The sequence below is a fragment of the Haemaphysalis longicornis genome, unplaced genomic scaffold, assembly GCF_048455015.1.
Source record: "Haemaphysalis longicornis isolate Haplotype H1 unplaced genomic scaffold, Haemaphysalis longicornis Haplotype H1 scaffold_1, whole genome shotgun sequence".
NCBI classification, from domain to species: Eukaryota; Metazoa; Arthropoda; class Arachnida; order Ixodida; family Ixodidae; genus Haemaphysalis; species Haemaphysalis longicornis.
The window spans coordinates 217,043,095-217,062,729 of NW_027526203.1; the positions used below are offsets into that span (position 1 = coordinate 217,043,095).

The 19,635-nt window shown below is 53.4% G+C and overlaps 1 protein-coding gene across 1 annotated transcript; it reads left to right on the forward strand.

The window, feature by feature from the left end:
- Positions 1–4,314: 4,314 nt before the first annotated feature.
- LOC144142012 (uncharacterized) lies at positions 4,315–19,601 on the forward strand. Its single transcript, XM_077673444.1, has 2 exons — positions 4,315–8,917; positions 19,359–19,601. Exons 1-2 carry the CDS (start codon positions 4,615–4,617, stop codon positions 19,472–19,474), a joined length of 4,419 nt encoding a protein of 1,472 aa, XP_077529570.1. The 5' UTR covers positions 4,315–4,614; the 3' UTR covers positions 19,475–19,601.
- The last annotated feature ends 34 nt before the right edge of the window (positions 19,602–19,635 follow it).

Sequence of the window (19,635 nt, forward strand, 5' to 3'; positions counted from 1 at the left end):
TAAAGTCTAGGCCACGCTAGCACATCACAGACGTCCCAGAAGAGCTGAATTACCGCCATCATCGTGGCCCTGGTGCGTGCGGGACGCTTATCTCCGCGTTTGTCACTCGCACTATTTGTAGAATCAAGAACATTGGCACGCCGTAACAGCAGGGGGCGCCGATTAATCGTGGCTTACTTACGCTAGTGTTGAATGTGAACATCTTCGGCAGTTCACATTCATAGTTCAGTTCAATACGACAGTTCACTTTCAATAAACGTCCTTGGTTGGTGTATTTACCTCTTCCTACGCTAGTCTTGGTTTATATAACGATAAAGCGGTAGGGGTGCCCGCTGACCATTTTTAAATGCGGAGCATTTCTTAGGCTCGCCTGGTCCTCCGTCGTTGATGGCGGCGCCGTCCACACGCTCACTGCGCATGCGCAACTCTCCTCCTTACACCCACAGCTCCGCGATACTACACTATAAAAAAAAATAGTTAGCGCCGCCCGGTTTCGATCCCACGACTCTCTGGCCGCAACGTGAGGTACGCGGTGCTCTTCCCACTACGCTACAAATCCGGGACAGGAGCAAGCGCTACGAACGCGCCTTATGTCCTTGACTCATTCAAACTACGCCAAGAAGCTACTGATACAACGAAGGCACGCGAAGCTGAACGTCAACGGAAACGACGAACTGAAAACTTAAGAGGGGGATGCTGAATTTCCCGTGGGAAAGCTGTGGCGGGAAGCGCCACGCGCCTTGCAGCTCAACCAGCCCCGTCCGCAGCGCCTCTGATGCTGATTGCGGCAGGATGCCCCTAGGGATTGGCTAACCAAAGAATCCATCACGAGATAGGTTCGCGTTCAACCACCGTCGTCATCTTCCCGTAGGGGAACCGCCGAAGAAGAAGAAGAAGAACGAGAAGACAAAGCTGCGAAGAGGAGGGCGTGCACATTGCTCTCAGCCGGTGCACCAATGTCAACAACCTTTACCTCACCAAAGCTGACAGAGACTACCGATTCTACCACAGAGACAACATCGACAAGAACATGATGGACGAGTTTCGGCGCCTCGAGAACCACCGCCTACTCACCGTAACACAACAGCACTTGTGTGCCTTTGCCACCGGTGTGGACCCGGACGCGGAATTCCCTTTGGCGCTAGTAAAAACCAGATCACTCAACATAACGGCAACACAATGGAACCACACAGAACCGCCACGATGCTTCGCATCCTCATCAGGGTTCCCCACGGGAAGATGGTGTAATTTTTTGTATGTATGCGTGTATTTAGAGTGGCCATTTTCTCGTCTTTCGTGGCTATCAGTTTGCGGTTTTACTCACTATGATCTCTCAGCATACTTGCATCGTTTCCTTTTGTGAAGAAAGGCGGGATATTTTAACACGAATACGACCCCCAACGCGCTTGCGCGCAATTCAAACGTGACAGCCTTGTTTAATTTCGCTCACGTGACTTCAACCGAGTGGCCCATTAAAAAAATTGATCAAGAATAAAGCATTAATCGATTATTCGGAAAGTTAATCGATCACTCGCCCACCCTTACTTTGAAGCATTCTACGCGATCCACGTTTGAATTCCACGACTATTTCCCTTGAACTGGATGCACGTTTCTCATGTTGCATGGATAGGGTTGCCGCCTTTCTTCGAAAAGAAAACCGACCGTGGAGCCACGTCAGTTGCAGTTGAGCTTGCAAGGCGCAATTGAGAGAGAGAGAGAGAGAGAGAGAGAGAGAGAGAGAGAGAGAGAGAGAGAGAGAGAGAGAGAGAGAGAGGGGGGGCAGTAACACACGATGGCAAAGTACGGACTATTGAATTGTTCTTCAGCTTTTCGATCGTCTTGACGCTAGGGTTGGCACTTTTCATCAAAAATAAAACCTTCAGTGAGAGGAAAGGGACGTTTAGATTTAAACAATCAACCTCTGGGTAGCGGTATGAATTAAGAATGGGAGTGGGATGGGGGGGGCGGGGGAGGAGAGAGAGAGATTGAAACGTAAAACATGTTGAACTACTAGCGCCTTGTGCCCTTTTCTGTCCTAGCGACGGGTGGAGAAGTCAACAATGATGGGTGCGCAGTGCACGGAAGAAGACACTAAGACTGGCATTGTGGAGCGCGCGTAAAACGTCATTCTAGGCTACAGCAGCTCCGATGCACAGTCACTTTAAGTGCTTAGTCACACGCTGGCAAAAACAAACTGCAAGTACCTGCCATTTGCAGCGTTTAACCGGTACCGGCAGTATGTGCGCGAAACAGGGCTTGCCGGTCGAAAACCAACCAGGTAATTGATTGGTTGATTGATTTGTTGGTTGACTAATTGATTGATTGATTGATTGATTGATTGATTGATTGATTGATTGATTGATTGATTGATTGATTGATTGATTGATTGATTGATTGTAAGGTTTTACGCGCCGACGCAACACAGGCGATGAGGCGCGCCGTAGTGGAGGGCTCCGGATTAATTTTGACCACCTGGGGATCTTTATCGTGCACCTAAATCTCGCACACACGGGCGTTTTTGCGCTTCCCCTCCATCAGAAAAGCGGCCGCCGCGGCCGAGAATCGAACCGAAAACCATCCAGGTGGCGACCATATATGCACGGATCGTTGGTATGGACCTAGTGCAATTTTGCCCCAACATTCTGCTTATAACACGTGCAGTCTGCCTCATTCATAGAGTTTCTGTCAAAATATACCAGAATATGCTAGAAAGAAAACAGACGCTGCAACGGCGTGTCACCACGGGAATTACGGGAACAGTATACTTTCCCTCTCTGCTTGCTTCGAAATTGGCTTGGCTTGCAACGTCTTAGTGAATGTGAAGACACGTCAAGAGCAGCAAAATTGACGATAAAAGTGTTTACTTAATAGGAAGTAAGAACATGTTGCAGCAGTAAAATACGGTACATTCTGTTCTGTCTTTTATCGTCTGCGACTCTGACGGGCCAAGCCAGCTATTGCAAACTAATCTTACCTTTCTCAATAACCCACGAAGACACATTTCGACAGTCGCGTTGTTATTTTAAAGGAAAAAGTTATGAGAAAATTCATAAATGTAGTATACGTGCGACAAAACATACGTGCGACCTACTATACGTGGTAAATGTAGTATACGTGCGACGCTGCCTGTTTTGTTGGCTTTGAGTCGCCGTTACCGGCTTTTTTTTTTCTTTTAATTTGAAGCCTGGGAGGTTGAACTACGCTATCATTTATCGTTCATACCATTTTATTTAACAATGCTGAGGTTCGTTAGATTAGGTTAACAGTAAAAATATTCCGGGCGCGAACATAAGTCAAGTGCAGAAATGCTAACGCATTTTGCAAACGCACCCAAATTGTTTAAGCCAGATGCTCTAGTTCTACGCTGATTGGGAGACTGAAAACGGCCGTCTCCCAATCCACGCGAATTAATTTCCACGTTTAATCCGACGCGCAATTCAGCGCGGTTCCGCTCTCGTTGCACAGCCATATGCGCGAATACACAATAGGCCGACTCGCAAGCTGTGCAGAGGTGATAGCGTTGTGTCTGTGCAGGCCAAGAGCAAATATATTGGTACGGAGGAAAAAGGACAAGTGATCCAAGTGTTTTGGCAACACAGTTGGCACTCGCAAAAGCTGTTCGGGAGCTGCCTGCACACCGAAAAAAAAAAAAACGGAGGCAAAGCGCGGGGCCGCTGGGGACTCTTATGAAATGGGACAAAAAGTGAAACGAGAAATAGCAGGGTTTGAAACAACCGGGACAACAGCAGGCCACGTGCCGCTCTCTCTGGAACCCTCCCGAACGCAAGGCCCCCGGGCTCCATGCCGTTCCCCTACTTCCGCCCGGTGCGAAGTGAGGCTGCATACAACAGAAAAGACAGAAAAAGCGGGTGTGGACCCATGAGTTTCTAAAGCCGCTTCGGCCTTGACGATCGGGTGCGCGTGCATCTGGCTGGGTGTGAGAACCCCAGCTCCAATTTATTGAAGCTGGAGTCCTGCCCGCCGCCACGACGAGTTCCGCCGTGGCAATGGAAAAGAGCAGGAAAAGAAAAGTGTGAATTACGCGCGCATCGGGCCGGGTTCGAAACGTGGGGACGCCGGGAGGGTCAGCCTGCGCAGCGCGGAAAGGGGGGCCAGCTGGCGCGGGGAGAGGGGCGCGTACAAGAAGGGCGAACAATGAGGAGAGCGGGAAGCCAGCGGCCGGCCAGCCACTGAGAAGAAAAGCGGAGCAAACAGCGGCAGACCCTTTCCGGAAGCCGGCTTCGCCGCACGAGTGGGCCTCCGCACTCGCAGGCCCGCTCGGGGCTTCTCCGCACAGAGCGACACAGGCCGGCGTTCGCAGCGGACGGCCTCTCGGCTCGCTCGCCGTCGGTTCTTCTTCCCAGTAGCGCCCGCGCAGAGACGACTCCGGCAGTGCAGTCGCGGCGGTGCCGGCACGCGCGAGCCACGCGCTTGTGCCTCTCCTGCGGCGGTGGTCTACAGGCGCGCAGCTGTGCGCGCGGCTGCGCCGTCGTCGCCAAAGTGCCGGAAAACAAGGTGAAGGCCGGATAGCGCGCGACGACACTGCTACAGCTGCCGACGGCGCACTTTTCCCGTGATGCTTCGGTGCACGACGGTCGCTTCGGCTGCGACGTCATGACGCAGCAGGACGTGCCGCGCTGGGAGTCGCACGTCCCGTGCGCCCCCGGCGTCGCCTGCCTGGCAGCAGCAGCGCCGGAAGAAGACTACAGCGGTGGCAGCAGCGACGCCACCAGGCTGGAGTCGGCCTCTTCCCTCGGCGAAGAGGATTCCGACTCGGGGAGCTGGTGGTCCTACCCGTCCGAGTGTGGCTCCGTGGTCGAACTGAACCGAGCCGCTGCCAACGGCTTCGTCGCCTGTGGCAGCAGTAAGCACATCGACCACTCCGAACAACGTACCAAGTGCGGCAGCAACTTATCTACGCCCGCGGATTACGTCGCGACCCCGTCGGCCGCATCGAATGATCGTCGCGATGTAGTTGCTACAGTCATCATCGACGCCAGCGACAAATGCCCGAATGGTGTAGTTTTTGTGCCTCCATCCCCCGACCGACTGCCCAAGTCAAAGCCCCTGAACGGACGTTCGCGTATTGTGAGTGACACGGCGCAGGATTACGACGTCGAACGGCGCGACAACGCTGGACGTACGGCCAAGATTGACAGTCGTTCGTTCGAGCCCGCGGCACGCCGCGCCTCTGTCAGCGGCGGGGGAGGATTATCAACAGCTGACCACCACAACAACCAGGTGAGAGCCGGCGGCCGTACGCTTCCGAAACCAGAGAGCAAGGACGTACCCGGCGGTCGAAACGTCACGATCCGCAAAAGCGCGCTCGCGCCGGAGATACGACACAGCGCGCCATCTATTGTACGGCACGTCACCTTCAAGGACCTCTCCTCGGCGTCATCTGGTAGCGACGAGGATGACTACTCGAGCGGGCAGGGTCGAAATCGAAACTCGGCGAGTTACCATGGAGATGATCAACAGAACAACGCCGAGGGTGACCTGGATGACTCGGGTTATTTAGATGGAGACAGTACTTCGAGTTCGAGCGACATCTCGCCCCCCAGCAGTCTGAGCTGGGAGTCAGCGATCGATAGCTCCAGCTCGCGTAAGGGCCACGGCCGCTCGCCGGACCAGAGATGTTTCGTCGACAGCGGCGGTGGCGGCAGCATAAACGGCACGCATTCGCCTCCCGGGCCTCGAACAGAAAGCCGCGCAGGACTGGCTGAAGAGCGGAGAAGCAGAAACATGAACGGCACGTACCGAGACGGCGACTCGACGTTGAGCTTTGTGCAGACAGAGGTATGCGTGTCGCAAAGCGTCCGCCGCGAGGACAGTTACGAGTACTACAGGAACGGAACACGAATAGCCAAGCTCAACAACGTGAACCAAACATCGTGGAGCGAAACCAGCAGCACTGAAACAACGGAACGATGCACGCCCTTGGGGAACAGCGGCGACGCCGAGAAGACGCTGCTTCGAGAGCAGACGACGCCGCCGCAGCCGCCAGCGCGCGCTAGCCGAGCCGATGAGCCGGCGGCCGAGGAGAGTGCGCCACCGCTGCCGGCGCGTAGGGTGCTGCCATCTGTGGACGTAGTGCGGAAACGCCAACCGGAAGCGGCCGCTCCGAGGCGCCAATCGGCGACGCGGGAAAGTGGGAAGCCGAAGAAAGAGAGCGCCGGCGGCGGAGTAAGGAATGTCGGCAGCAGCGTGAACTCAGCCATCGCCTCCAGTGCGGCCAACGACGCCTGTCAGCCGAGCGAGTATCATCGCTGGAAGCAGCACAAGTCGCCGCAGCATCCCATCGTCGAGTTTGACGACGAAGGCACATCCTGTGATTTGGAAGACGAGGAGGAAGGAGACGACGACATCGGCAGGAGGTTTCTCGAGGAGGAAGATGTGAGTGTTCACTTTGAGAGCCCGCAGTCCGCGCGCCACCAAAAACAGCGAGCGGGAACAGTTAGCGCAACAGCAACATCGCGCGCCGTCGCGCGATCCCGCGGCGGGAGCACGGCAGAGCCCACTCGCGCGTCCGCGCTCGCTTCGGTGCGGGCGCAGTCCCGGGATCCGTTTCTCGCACTCGCCGTCGCCACGGCCAAAGCTGCAACCACGGCCAGCGCGGAGGCATCGCGTGAGATTTACGCCGGCTGCAAGCAGTTCGTCCCACCACCAGACCTGGACGTAGTTGTGCGTACTGCCTGCTCGGTCGGCGGTTCCGAAGACGCCGTCGACCGGGCAAGGCACGCGCGAAGCCAGCCAAGTGACGACATCGTCTCTGTCTCTTCCTCGCCGGTGTATAGAGTTGGATCATCGTCTGCTCGCTCCGACGTCCGCCTGCCCACACCCGTGCGCTACAAGGAGTTTTCGTCTCTACATCTGAGGAAATCTGCCGGGGAACACGCCAACGGCCATCACGGAGCAGGTGCCGTCTCCCCCCTTTTGGAGCGAGAGCCTCAGCCGTGCGAGCAACGCTCATTTCACGTTCATTCGGACGTGCTTCCCAGCCGAGCGGACAGTTCGCCCCCGACAAGTTCGACGCCGTCCCCGGTGCTTCTGGAAGACCGTGTGCGCGTTGTTCGGACCCCGGTAAAGAGCAATGCCGTTATCGTCGACAACATTCCAGACTCTGATGACTGCGATGGACCGCCCATAACAACGCCCAACATTAGCAATGGTCACTGCAACAACAAACGACCAGCCACGCTTCCTGTCAACGGAGGAGCCGGCCATGTCTGCCATCGCAAGCCGCCGCCTTTCCCGCAAACGCAAAAGCATCAGCAGCCGCAAGCAACGCCGCAGCCTCTCCTGCGGCCGCCCAAGCCGGTGCCCCCGCCGCGGTCTCGGTCTCCGCTCGACCCGGCCGAGCATCTCGAGCGCATCACGGGCTACGCCACGGCCCGCCGGCTCGCGCAGACGCTCCCCAAGCCACAAGTGCAACTGCCTGAACCACACATGTCGCCCGCTACTGGCCGCCTCGTCTCGTCGCGGCGGCGATTCTTCGAAAATCTGCAGCGACAGCAGGAGCAGCTGAAGCGTGCAAACGACGCTGTTGCAAGTGCGACAGCCGACGAATCGGCCGAGCGGCTGCTAGGTTTTCGAGCTAGCGCGCAGGCGGCGCGCGAGAGTCTGGCCAAGAGCTCGCCGGACCTAGCGGCGCTGGAGGCGGACGCTTGGCGCAGCCGCAGGCTCCACGATCGATGGCCGCCTCCTCCGACGGAGCCGCAGCATGCGCCACGGCAGCCAGCAGCGACGACGGAACCGACCACCGCCGCAGTCCTGCCGCCCCGGAGTCCGGCGCCGGCCGTGCATCCCGATAAGTTCAACCGGCTCGTAGAGCAGACGCGCAGCCGTTACGCCCGACGTCGCTGCGGCCCGGCCGCGCACGATGAGCGCCGCCGCAGCAGGAGCCTCGGCTACCTCGAGACCGACGTGGACACACTCTGCTGTCGCCAGGTGAAAGCCGCTGCCCCTCCGTACCAGCGTGAAGGCGCCCCCGAAGAAGAGGAGCCCTACGACGGAGCAGACGACGCGTACCTGAACCGAACTCGCAGCATGGACCGCTTCCTCGAGGACGGCACCGTAGGCTGCCCGCTGCTGGGCGACGACCAACGAACCAAGTCCGAACACGAGCTTCGCATCGAGCGCTCCCTGCAGAAGCTCGAGCTGCCCGAGTGGTACACGCGCCGTGCCAAGCAGACGGCCGCCGAGACGGGATTCTTGCGAGCGCGACGCGACTCCACGTCGTCGGCGGCCGGAGGCCGGCCCAGCTGGCAAGGGCTGGGTAGCCGCACGCCTTCCACCGCTAGCCTGGCTGCAACGACTCCCGAAAGCCGCAACCTGGTCATCCCCAAGCGAGTCACTGCTCCCGACTGGCGATGTTGGCATGCGTCGCGTGAGTCTCTCACCTCCAGCCCTGGCTCGCACGACGGCTCCCTGAGTCGCTGGGGCAGCGTTAGCAGCGCGCCTGCCGCCGCCTGGTCCTACCGCTCCATGCGGCAGCCGTACCTCGGCTGGCGCGCAGCGCCGAGCACCGGCACCACGACCCCACTCTCGTCGGCCGGCAGCCGACCTGTGTCTCCCGGAGGCGCGTGGATTACGCCCTCGGCCTTCGAGCCCGGCAGCCAGCAAGAGCAGCAGGAGCCTCACCGGCACCAGTCGGCTTCGCCGTGCATTCCCCGGGACCGCTACTCGTACGTGCAGGGAATCTACGGCGACGGTGGTGGTTGGAACGTGGAACACGAGGACCACTCGTCCGCTGTTTGCTCATCGGTGCTCAGTGACATCGGTGTGCCGTCTGCTTCCGGGCCCTCGAACGGGGCTGCCAGACCCGCGGTGTGGATGGAGTCGTCCTTCGTGGGCTCCAAGCCGGGCTCCACCTCATCTGTCGTGGCCGCTCAGTCGCCTGCCGCGCCCGCGCTCGGTGAGTACGGTCGCAGTGTCGGCATCACGCTCTGAGCGCTGGCCGCGCATGGACCCCATCTGTGTGTGTGTACGTGTTGTCCTCCCAAATCGCGCATCTTGCCATTCGGGTTTCGTACGACGCGCGCATGGCAAAGTGCGACGGTTCTCAAGGATACGAAAAAAATGCCCTGTAGCCGTGGGTGATAAACATAGCGAGTTCGTTCCCGCAGAGCGCGGCTGTATCTTTCCACGGGCTTTTCGCCCCTGCTGGTGTCTCACAGTAGCGATGATTCTCGAAGTCGGACCTCGAGTACATTTTACTACCGTTCTCTGTTGCAATAGGTTACTTATTATTAAAAGTGTAATTTTTTTATTCGGACTTCTGTGCGCTAATTCGAGTGTATTGTGCGGGCGGGCTTTCCCAATTGCGCGCATTTGGGCTTCGCATGTTACGGCGAGACAGAAAACAAGGGCTGTCCACTCCCATTTGTATTTCATGATGTCATTGGGGGAACTGGATGGCCCTTTGCGGCAAAACCTTCTGCAAAGAACGGCTGTCTTTTGCAGATGTGTTGGATGCTTGTCACTTGAATTGTGCCTGATGTCTGCTCTGCTGTCCGATTTTCCATGAAATTTAGGATATCCAGTAATTATAGTGCACCAGCCGAGTGTTGATTGTCCGATTTGAAGAGATCTGAAGCTTTCGCTGGGTGTCACATTGTGAAGGGCCAGCCTTGAAGAACCATCTTTCTTTTGGCGATATTTTTTTTTAGATAACTGTTGGTCACGAAACTAAAATGCATCCCTTTTTATGTACGTCAACAAGTAAACGCAAAACAAAAATAAAGATGGCTGATTTTATTTCAAACTGATGTTATACGTTCCAGCTTTAGCACTCCAGAAGCTCTGAAAAAGTCGATCATCATGCCTTGGAGTGCCTACAGAAGCGGTCCTTCACAGTGTGACACCTAGCGCCACAAAGTTGGGATGACTAGCTTTACAATACGACAGCTGTAGTGACATTTCGTATTGTGAAACCCGCATGATAAGGGACATCTATACATTACCTGACGCAGGGACCTCGATTACGCTTGCGAACTCCTATGTCTGACAGTAGGTGCGCTTAGATGAAGGAAGCGACGCGGTGCGACGGATATCTCGCAGGCTGTCTACTATGCCTTCTCTCATTATTCATTTCCTATCCGAGAACCCTGCATCTCTCCCATTGTGTCGACGTTTGCCTGACAAAATATGTTGCAGAAAAATTCGCAAAGCGCGCACGGTGGACGCCACGTAGCATTCGAACTATCGCTTCGCTCTGGTTGCCTTCTAGCGGAGCACTGCCGGGGGTGGAAACATTCGTGCGATGCCAAACATCGCAGTCGAGTGCGCAAGTGGCGTCTAGGAGTGTAAGGAACTCTCGCTCCGCGCGCGGCGCTGACGCATCAGAAATAGTGTGCTACCGAGGATAGGGTGCATCGATGTCCACCGCCCGACCTGGCATCGAGACACCTTAACTTAGGACGACTGCTGTAACGATTCTCTCAGCGTAACGCGCGGCGTTCTAACTTTGTGCAGCCGTCGAACGAAAGCTGTCGTTAGGGAGAACAAAAAAAAAATGACAGGATGAAGGCGAGAATAGTGTTATCACCGCCTGGAGCCTGCTCTACTCGATGAGAAATAGCCGCCGCATTGTTTGGGGCTTGCCTGCTTTTGAAGGCAGTGGTATACGTGTTAGCATGCGAGTTTTCGCACCATTCGTTAAATATATGATATATTATATTATATATATATCCTTTTGTGCTGCCACTGCCCTCTTGATTGTGGTGGCTGCCATGTTTCCTATACAACTGTCGCCGTTCCGCGCCTGCCAAAGAATTTCAAGACAGCTTTCGAACGCCTCTCCTTCGTGTAAATATTAAACTCGCCTTTCCGGCCGCTACGTTCGGCCTAAATCAATTAGCCCGCGCTCGCGCGCGTGTGTGTGTGCTTGTGTGTGTGTGTGTGTGTGTTTTGTTTTTCAATTGCTCCCGGTTCTGAAAATCTTAAGGGGCACCAAAGCTTGTTCAGAATGCAGACGAATTGTTCCTGCATATTGCTTATAGTTTACAATAGTTCGGCATCCTCTTTTTATTTCTCAAGTAGGCAGTTGGAGTTTGTCTGACAAACAGCCTCAGGCAGCTTTCTTGAATGTCGTATGAAAATTAATAATTCCGCCAGACCTCTATCAGAGTCCGTGAATGCTTTGACGGACTCTGCCTTTATCTTTCAACGTCGTTCGTTCCTGCCTAATAACTCTTCGTACGGATGTGTCTTCGTAGTTCCCGTCAGGGCTCTGGAGACTATTTTGTACCAGATAGGCTGCGCGATTGAAAACACGTAGTTATTGGTGTGTGTGTGTATGCGTCACTTTACTCCTCTGAGGAAACTTGGGAGGTCGTGAAGCTTCTACGTTTAATTGCCTGTCCGCTCGTTCATCGGGGATAGAATACCGGTGGCGCAAAACACTTGCGAGCCGGTTTTTATGCCTTTCCCGAACACTGCCTCAGCGGGCTATTGCGCGCGGTTTAGATAAGGATAGATAAGCACTAGACACACACTAGAGCATCGGGTAGACCTTAAAACAGCTCCGTTTTGATACTCTGGTTTCGAAGGCTGGAACGCAGGCACAAGGTGAGAACAAATTGCGAGGGCAGTCTTCGTGACGCTATCGGCAAGAAGAAAAGCTGAAGGGCAGGGGGACAGTAATACGTCCACCAGAACGCCGGCAGTAGCATGTTCTTTTTTTTTTCGGTTTTTAATTATCTTGGTAGTTTTATCACAATTGAGTCACACGTGGATCAAAATGAACCTTGTCGATGCAGCTCTACCTTGATGCCATGAAGGCACTGGCGGAAACTACCACCCTCGGAGCACAGCTTTTCCGACTGGTCTCAATTCAGCTGCTACGAATGCGCTAGTTTTGCTTCGTTCGGATAGGTTATTTGGTCGAGTAAAGCTGCTAAACAGATCAAAACTTTCCCTGTTGTCGCCCTCGCCCTCTTCACGCGGCTTGCAGCTCTGTAGCGCGGTTTTTGTTGTGGTCCGCCGAAAGGTGGTACTAGTCGGTGCGCGTTCATGCAGGACTTGGTGGTAGGCCTTCTGGTGCGCGCAACTAGTGGCGTCGATAGGGTGCCGAGTACACGCTTACAAATGAGTCTTATCCCCCGTAACGTGCCTGGGTGGTTAATCATTGCGGTAAGAGGAGCAAGGTAGAGACCACTGGCGAGGCCCAAAGTGTACGTACTGACTCGAAAAATGTGCCCTCTGCAAGGACGTAGCGCAGTGCGAAAATGATGTCTTGCATTGCGTGATGTCACAGCGGTGGCCAAATTTTTTAGTCGAATCATACGTCGGGCATCGTTACTCGTCAAATCTGCTAACTTGCCACGGTGATTTGCCTCTCGTGTGGCCGGACGTTGCGCCATTCTAGGGTCCGGGATTTCGTCAGGAAATTGCCGGGGATCTGCCATCTAGGAAAGCGGCGTTTCTGACCGGCTTGTGAACGACTTAAAAGGTGTTGGCTTGCAAGGTGGCACATCCCTGGCAAGTTGTTCAGGAATTTTCGGAGTTCGTTATGGGCGCTCCCTCCAATGGCAGCTGTCGCGGTCCGCTACTATTAGGTTGCCATAATGGTGCTATTTCACACAGATTAAAGAAAGTAGTGACGCGACTGAGTCCAGAAAGCGATGCTTCTGCAGGGCGCTTCTTACGAAACTGTTCAGCGGTGTTCTGTTCTGCCTTCCTGACTTTCCGCCTCTTGTATATCCGACCAAATTCCACTTGAAAACACTCTTAATAATTATGCGCTGTTCGCTTAATTGTTCTCCCTTTTCGTGAAAAGGAAACATTGTGCAGGCGTAGTGGGAAGAAAGCTCAGTGAATTGTGTCCCGTCGCGCTCAACTTGGTAGGCCTTGTTAGGCCCTCGTTAGCTCTCTCGTTAAAATGGCGCTGTGATGCAGCGGTGAACAGAATGCAACATTAATTACAAAACGCTGCTGCCTCGTCCTTGTGCAAGGAAAAAACAACTGAGGAGCAATTCATATCCGTGCGTCATCCTTATCTATTCAGGCACAACAGTTGTGGTCTTATGTTGGAGCAGTAGCGAGTTTTGGAAGCTCAAGCGCTTTACTGCCCCAACGAATTGTAGGGACTTCGCAGTCGTAGTTCTGCGAATTACGCACTGCTTCGTTCCCGTTGGGCCAGGAAGTGCTCAGGTCCGTTATTCTGAATCTGGTTAGTCATTTCTAGAGTACGCTAAGCGCCGAGGGTAGTTGAAGACAAAGCGGGTCGTTGCCCTGGAGCGATATTTTTGGTATTGAAACGAGCTTTTCCAAACAGGGTGTCAACATCAACGGCGAGACTTTCGCACTTACGGCAAGGTCGATTGCACGCCAGGCACATGTGTTAACCACTCTCCTTCTTGCCAGCATCGCAGGGCTGGAATGCGAGGCAGTCGGTTCGTTAACAAGCAAACATTCTTCGCTATTTCATCGATCTTCTCGCTGTCTTTCGTTTTCCCTATTGAGTTTCCTGAACAATGCCTCGCAAAGTTTAACGATTCTATCTCGTGTTTACCGGCTAGCAAACCGAGTAGCAATTCTCGAAGGCTCCGTCTAGAGGAGGTTTTCGTAATGTTTTTGCAGCTGTATTTCCGACTGATACGAGTCACAGCAACATTATTTTTAGTGTGTGTGTGTCTGTGTGTGTGTTTGCGTATTGGCATGCGATTTCGCAGTTAGCTGAGGTTTCCGTGTTTTGTTTCGTATTTTCTTTTGTCACATAGAACAGTTATAACGCTTATCTGTCCCGAAGTACTTGGGATTTGATAAAATTCAGCCGCCCCGCTATTTCTTAGTTCCTTCCATGTCCTCTCGTGGTTCAAACTTCGACTGAGACGCTGTGCTGTCCTGCGGTAAAGAAAAAGGAACGCTACAAAAAGGGTTTCCGCTTTTTCTACCGCACGAGTTCCCGAGCCAAACACTTAGCACACTACCGTACGGCACGTAGGAATTAGCCAGTCTGTGGGTAAGATTCGTTTTCTCCACCGTTTATTCACCCTTCCCACACGCGTTGCCGTCGTCTACGACGTGTTGTCATTCTGTTCGTTTGCTTTTTGACGACGAGGGTCCCTGTGCTAGCGTCGCTTGGGCAGCGGGCTAGGGAAAGTAGCTATCGTCCGTGCAGACGACAAAAACAGATGCCAACTGGGTCTGCGTGCGCGTACGTCTCTGTTGTTTGTGTGTGCTGTGTTTTGCGTTGCGACTGCGTTGTGCGTTTCCCCTCTTGTTTGTGTTCTTCGCGGCTCGTGTTCATACTTCTGCCAAGTGTTCATCCTGCTGCGACTATACAGGCGACAAGAGGGGAGGGGTGGGAGGGCGAGAACTTTGCTCCTCTTGTCGCCTATACTGTGAAACACACGCTGGTGCGCCATGTTGTTGTTTTTGTTTGTCATTTTCATTCTGGCTGTGTTTGTCTGTTCACGGAGTACTGGAGATATTCGTTTCGGCTACACGCGGCGCAGCTGCGGCTGGTCTCCTTGCCCTTCCCGTTCGTTTTTTTTTTATTATTATTATTATTTTTTTTTTTCAAAGCCCGTGTGCCAACATACAGTACGGAGCGAGTGAATTAGTGTGAAGGCAGAATCAGCGGCAGTTGTTGAACGGCGTGCGGGGAGCTAAGGAGGGCATGTGTGTGTGTGTGTGTCTTTTTTGTAATGCGCTTTTGTTACGCCTTAGCTTCTCGGTAGGCACGCAGAAGCCGAGCATGCTGCAGCTACGCCACGTTAAGCCAAAACGAATAGCCGCGTTCTATATATATATATATATATATATATATATATATATATATATATATATATATATATATATATATATATATATATATATATATAATTTGCAGCTACTTGCAGAGTGTCTGGTTGCCGTTGTTGGCTACGTATGTTCAGGGTATCTTACCTGCATACTCCATGTCATGTGAGAGGTGGAACAAAGTAGAGAAGGGAGAAAGAGCGTAGCGCGCACAGCGAAGCCAACGAGAAATGAGGGGGCGAAGCAAGTAAGCACTTGCAGTGTAGTGTTGTTCACGTGTATACCCGCAGTTGTATATTTTAAATAATAAATAAAAGCCATATTTCCCTTTTGTTTCTCGTGTTCTGGTGATGGTACTGCTAATCTTGTTCCGTCTTTCTCTCTCGCTTTCTTGTATTTGGCTCTTTCTGTTTTTGTTACGAAACATGCGGCGCAGTGACCAGAACTTACTTGGCCTTTTCGTGGTCCTTCTAAATGTTGTTCACGTTTAGCGCCAATGGCCGGGCAGTCGGTTCAAGAGCCAGGGCTAAGCAGGATTGCGAAGGCCTTTCGTGTATTTTGTTTGGGCGGACCTTTCCAGCAGCGCGTGGTACAGCGACGCCTGTAGTGGTTAAAAGCAAGTCGAATATGTAACATTCCGAAACGTCGCGCTTCGAACGGAAGGTTCAGGAAAAAGTCCGATGTGAAATGTCGGGTCCTGTTTCTTGAATATGGCTTTACTTACTGTTTCATCGCGAATTTATATTCCCCACTGCCCTTGCCTCAGACAGACTTCGCTGTTTCATTGAGAAGTACATGTTACATGTTAAGTACATGTTACGCAGAAGTAAATATACGTAAGCGCCTCCGAAACATTTTAAGCATCGTACGAGTATCAAGATATGCGGAAAGGCAGGATGCTAGACATAAGCTTGGCAAGCACTACGAATCCATTCTTGATTGGTTGATTGTAGGATTTAACGCGCCGACGCAACGCAAACGATGAGGCGCGCCGTAGTGGAGGGCTCTGGATTAATTTTGACCACCTGGGGATCTCACACAACGGGCGTTTTTGCTTTTCGCCTCCATCAGAAAAGCGGCCCGCCGCGGCCGGGAATCGAACCCGCGACCTCGTGCTCAGCAGCGCAACGCCTTAGCCACTGAGCCACCGCAGCGGGTACGAATCCATTCTCTTTTTCAGACACCATGACGGCTAATTATTGTTTAAAAAATTAAAGTGGCGCAAACCTGAAAGTTAGTGGCTACGCAGCTGTCTCACGCGTCTTTTTCTTACGTGGCTGCGTGGAGGTAAAGTTGTTAAAATTTCTGCTGTGTATTGTTATTCGGTTTGGTTCCTTGTTAAGTAAGTACGCCGTTACGACTTGCCAAGCCGTCTTTAACAAATCAGCGTGATAGTAGGCGTAATACGCAGCTTTATCATAAACTTGGAGTAGATAGATACTCAGAAAGACCGCCACCTTACCTTCCTCGACCAATTGAACATTCAAATTTTCTATCCTGGGTCACTGTATCGGTTACTTCACCTCAAAATGGGCTGTGACCATATAGTTTATTTTTTTCCTTGTGCACTTCCCTTTCTTTCCTTGTTGTTTTATTATTGTACCTATTCACGTCTTTTGAACTGCCTGTGTTCTCTACCACGTGCCCCGTTTGTTCTGTGCTGGCGATTTGTGTGCGTCCTTCTATGACTGCGGCGAATAATCAGTGTTTCGCGTACTTGCTTTACTGTGTTTGTCCCCATCTCCCCAACCGGCAATAGCCCTTCGAGGCTGAACTGTGTATGAACCAATACGTAAATAAAGTGCATGGTTCAGCGGGGCAGAAGGTCCAATGCCGGACGTTCTGGCCCGTTGCTCCAACCTGTCATGTGAAATTTTTTTGCTTTAACTTTTACTCCAAAGAGAGGGACAGGAGGGGGGGGGGAGACGACTGCGTATATAGCACTCATTTTGCCAAGCTCAATCCGTTCATGGATTATTTGGCCGTACCTGCACAAAATCGTGTGTTTGTATCGTCTTCTTGCAGCAGGCATCGTAGGCGGCCCCGGCAACGATGTATGCCATGAACGCCTGTAGTTTGGTAGGTGAATTGCAAGGAGTTGCGATCGTGTGCATTGCCACCATTGTGTATTGCTGCCCTTGTTACGGTCATCGCTGCCTTGTTCTTACCAGGTTGTTCCTGCCGTGCGTCGGGGTTTGGTTGATGCTATAGCCCACTGTTTGCGGTTTAATTAATGCCTAATTATTGTGTGAGACCCTCGCCACTGCATCTCAGTTCCGCAACTCACTCCCTCTCAACGCAACCTTTCATCCTAAATGTATGGTCTCTGTTCTGTTTGTTTGTTTCATCCTTACCGTGTTTTCACCCTTCTGTGACTACGACATAGCTTTAATAGTTAAAAAAAGGAAAGGAGGAAACTGAGCATGAATACTCGATAGCTTACTGTAGCACTTTCGTACGTGGGCTCAGCTGAGTCACTGGATGGGCGCCGCGCCAGCCACCAGGCCGGACGGGACTGTGGGCATGTACGTTGAGAGCGTTCGCGGCAGCTGCGGGAACGGCGCCGTATATGCGCATTGATTTCGCATGCACAACACGGACACTTCCAGGACGAGAATGACGCTCGTTTCCCCCGCGTATAGCGTAGGAACGAGAGGTGCATACACCGCGAGTATACCTCGAGGCTCACCGTCACCTACACTGCAACGCGCAAATTCTGGCCTGTTGACTGCGTTGCACTGTACGTGTGGGGAGCTCGAGAGAAAGCTTTGCTGGCGCAATTTCTTGATGGCGTGCGCATTCTAAATCGACGACTTTCCACCGCCAGCGGTGTAGCGGACGACATCCAGCTAATCGCCTTGCGGAGAGCTTCGCACTGCTCTTCCGGAGGTAGCTGCTGCGCAGTGCGTGATATCCGTTGTCGCAGCACTTGGCGTCTTTTGAATGCGCGTCATTCGACTCGCGGTCCTCGCTGCGTAGCGCGTGTGTAGTTTCGGTGTTTTCGCCCCATTCTCCCGGGCCGCTTTGTTTGCGCGGCGGCCCGCGTGTACACATACGAGCAGCAGGAGCGGTGAACAGCGGTGGCACTTCCTGGCCGGAAGGAATAGCTGCGTGCGCTGTGTCCTCGGCCGCTGCCGTCGTTTGTTTCGTTGTCCCGCTCGCCCCAAGCCGCAGCTCCGCGCCACGCGCTCCGAAAATAGACGCCTACGTATCGACCCCGCGTTGCGCATGCAAGGAGCGCGGGGCAGGTTTAGCGTGGAAAATTGAGAGGCTACCGGGTCGGTGTCGGGCCATGAAGCGGCCCCCGAGACCATAGCCGGAAGCGAGTCCCGTCGAGCTGCAATCATGACGCCGCCGAAGAGTGGCACTGAAGAGTCGCCGCTCCTGGCGCGACTCTGGCAGATGCGAGGCTCGCCACGCGCGAGGCGGCAGGGAGCGTCACGACCCAGGCCCGAGACAAGAACCACGAATCACCGTCCAGCGGATGAAGTACGGGGCATTGGTTCCCCGTGCCTTTCGCGGATCCCGCAAAATACACTGTTAGTGCGTGCCGCGTAATTTCTCTTCACTTGGGCTGAGAAAATCATCGGCAGGTTTTGTCAGTTGTCATGGGTATTAGTCAAACATAATAGCCCAGTTTTCTCGCCGAAACGTCTGTGCTAACTGTTGGTGTCAAAGTAGCGAGATATATGGGCGTATAACCGCTTTGCCATGGACAAACGAAACATGCAGCGTATTCGCCGCTATCGTGATGGCGATTCGTGGTATTTTTACGGGACCGTAGTATGTAATCTACAACAGCTACAAAACACGTTTCCCAAGGCACAGCTACCGCTCGCAAGAAGCGCTGCTATGACATTCTTAGTGGGGCCCGCCTTAACTCTTAGCTTGACATACCCTGCATTCTTTCTCCCGGCAACTGAATGGGCCTTGGAGAACACACCTAGGTTGGGAGTATCGTTTTTTGTTTGTTTGTTCGATAGATGGTGCGTGGAAAAACGCCTAGTTACTTTGCACAGAAATGCCCTCAGTAGCCGCACAGTTTCGGTTTGGCCTGTGCGTCTGTTCCGGAACCGTCTGGCGACCAATGAATGGATTTGCTTACCTCGAGCGCGAGGTCTGCGTGCCGGGGCTTAGGTGGAGCAGTGATCAAGGCCGGACTTGCAATGGGGCTGGACGTGACGCTGTCTTAAGGAAATTCACCTATATACCTGCTCTCCGCGGTCGTTCTGGACTCGCGGTGAATGTGTTTGAGGTGGTAGGTATTTGAAGTTGACAAGGCCGATTGGCGCGTATACATAAAGTGCAACGTGTCCGCAGTACAGCGACGCGGCACGAGCTTGTGGGTGGCATTTGTGGGTAAAGACGATGTGTCATACCGGTTGTCTTCGCTGAAGCGAAGTGATGTGGCCCGTTCTGCGGTCTTGTTCCTCTGCTCGCAATTTTCGCTAGAGATATCAGCTGCCTTAGCTCGAACACGGACGCGTGTGGGGATGGGGGAAAAGGGCGCCAAACAATGATACCTCGTCGAGATAAGCCACCGCTCATTTTGTTTCTCGCCCCTTTCCTTTTTTTTCCCTTCTCTTCTGTTTCTTTTCTTTTCGTTACAGTTCACATAACGATCGTGTATAAGGCAGTCAGACAGCCGTCAGCGGTCCCTGAGGCTACAATGCCGCTTCGTGCTCCGGGGACAGGGCCGAACACAGCGGTACACGCCACGAACTGACATCTAGCGACTCGGGCAGAAGACGCTGCTTGCCTCACTCCCCCTCTATCCTGACATCTTTATTTCCCTCTGCCTCTCAGACCATCTTTATTTTCCAGAACAAAATAAAGGTGCTTCGTAGGGCTGACGGCTGTCGCATCCACGCTTAACTCCCTCTGCCT

What these genes read in the sequence shown, in the direction of transcription:
- LOC144142012 (XM_077673444.1), top strand. Translation starts at nt 4,615, where the DNA reads ATGACGCAGCAGGACGTGCCGCGCTGGGAGTCGCACGTCCCGTGCGCC. An exon ending in GCCTGCCGCGCCCGCGCTCG is followed by an intron (nt 8,918 to 19,358) that starts GTGAGTACGGTC and finishes TTTTCGTTACAG; the next exon opens with TTCACATAACGATCGTGTAT.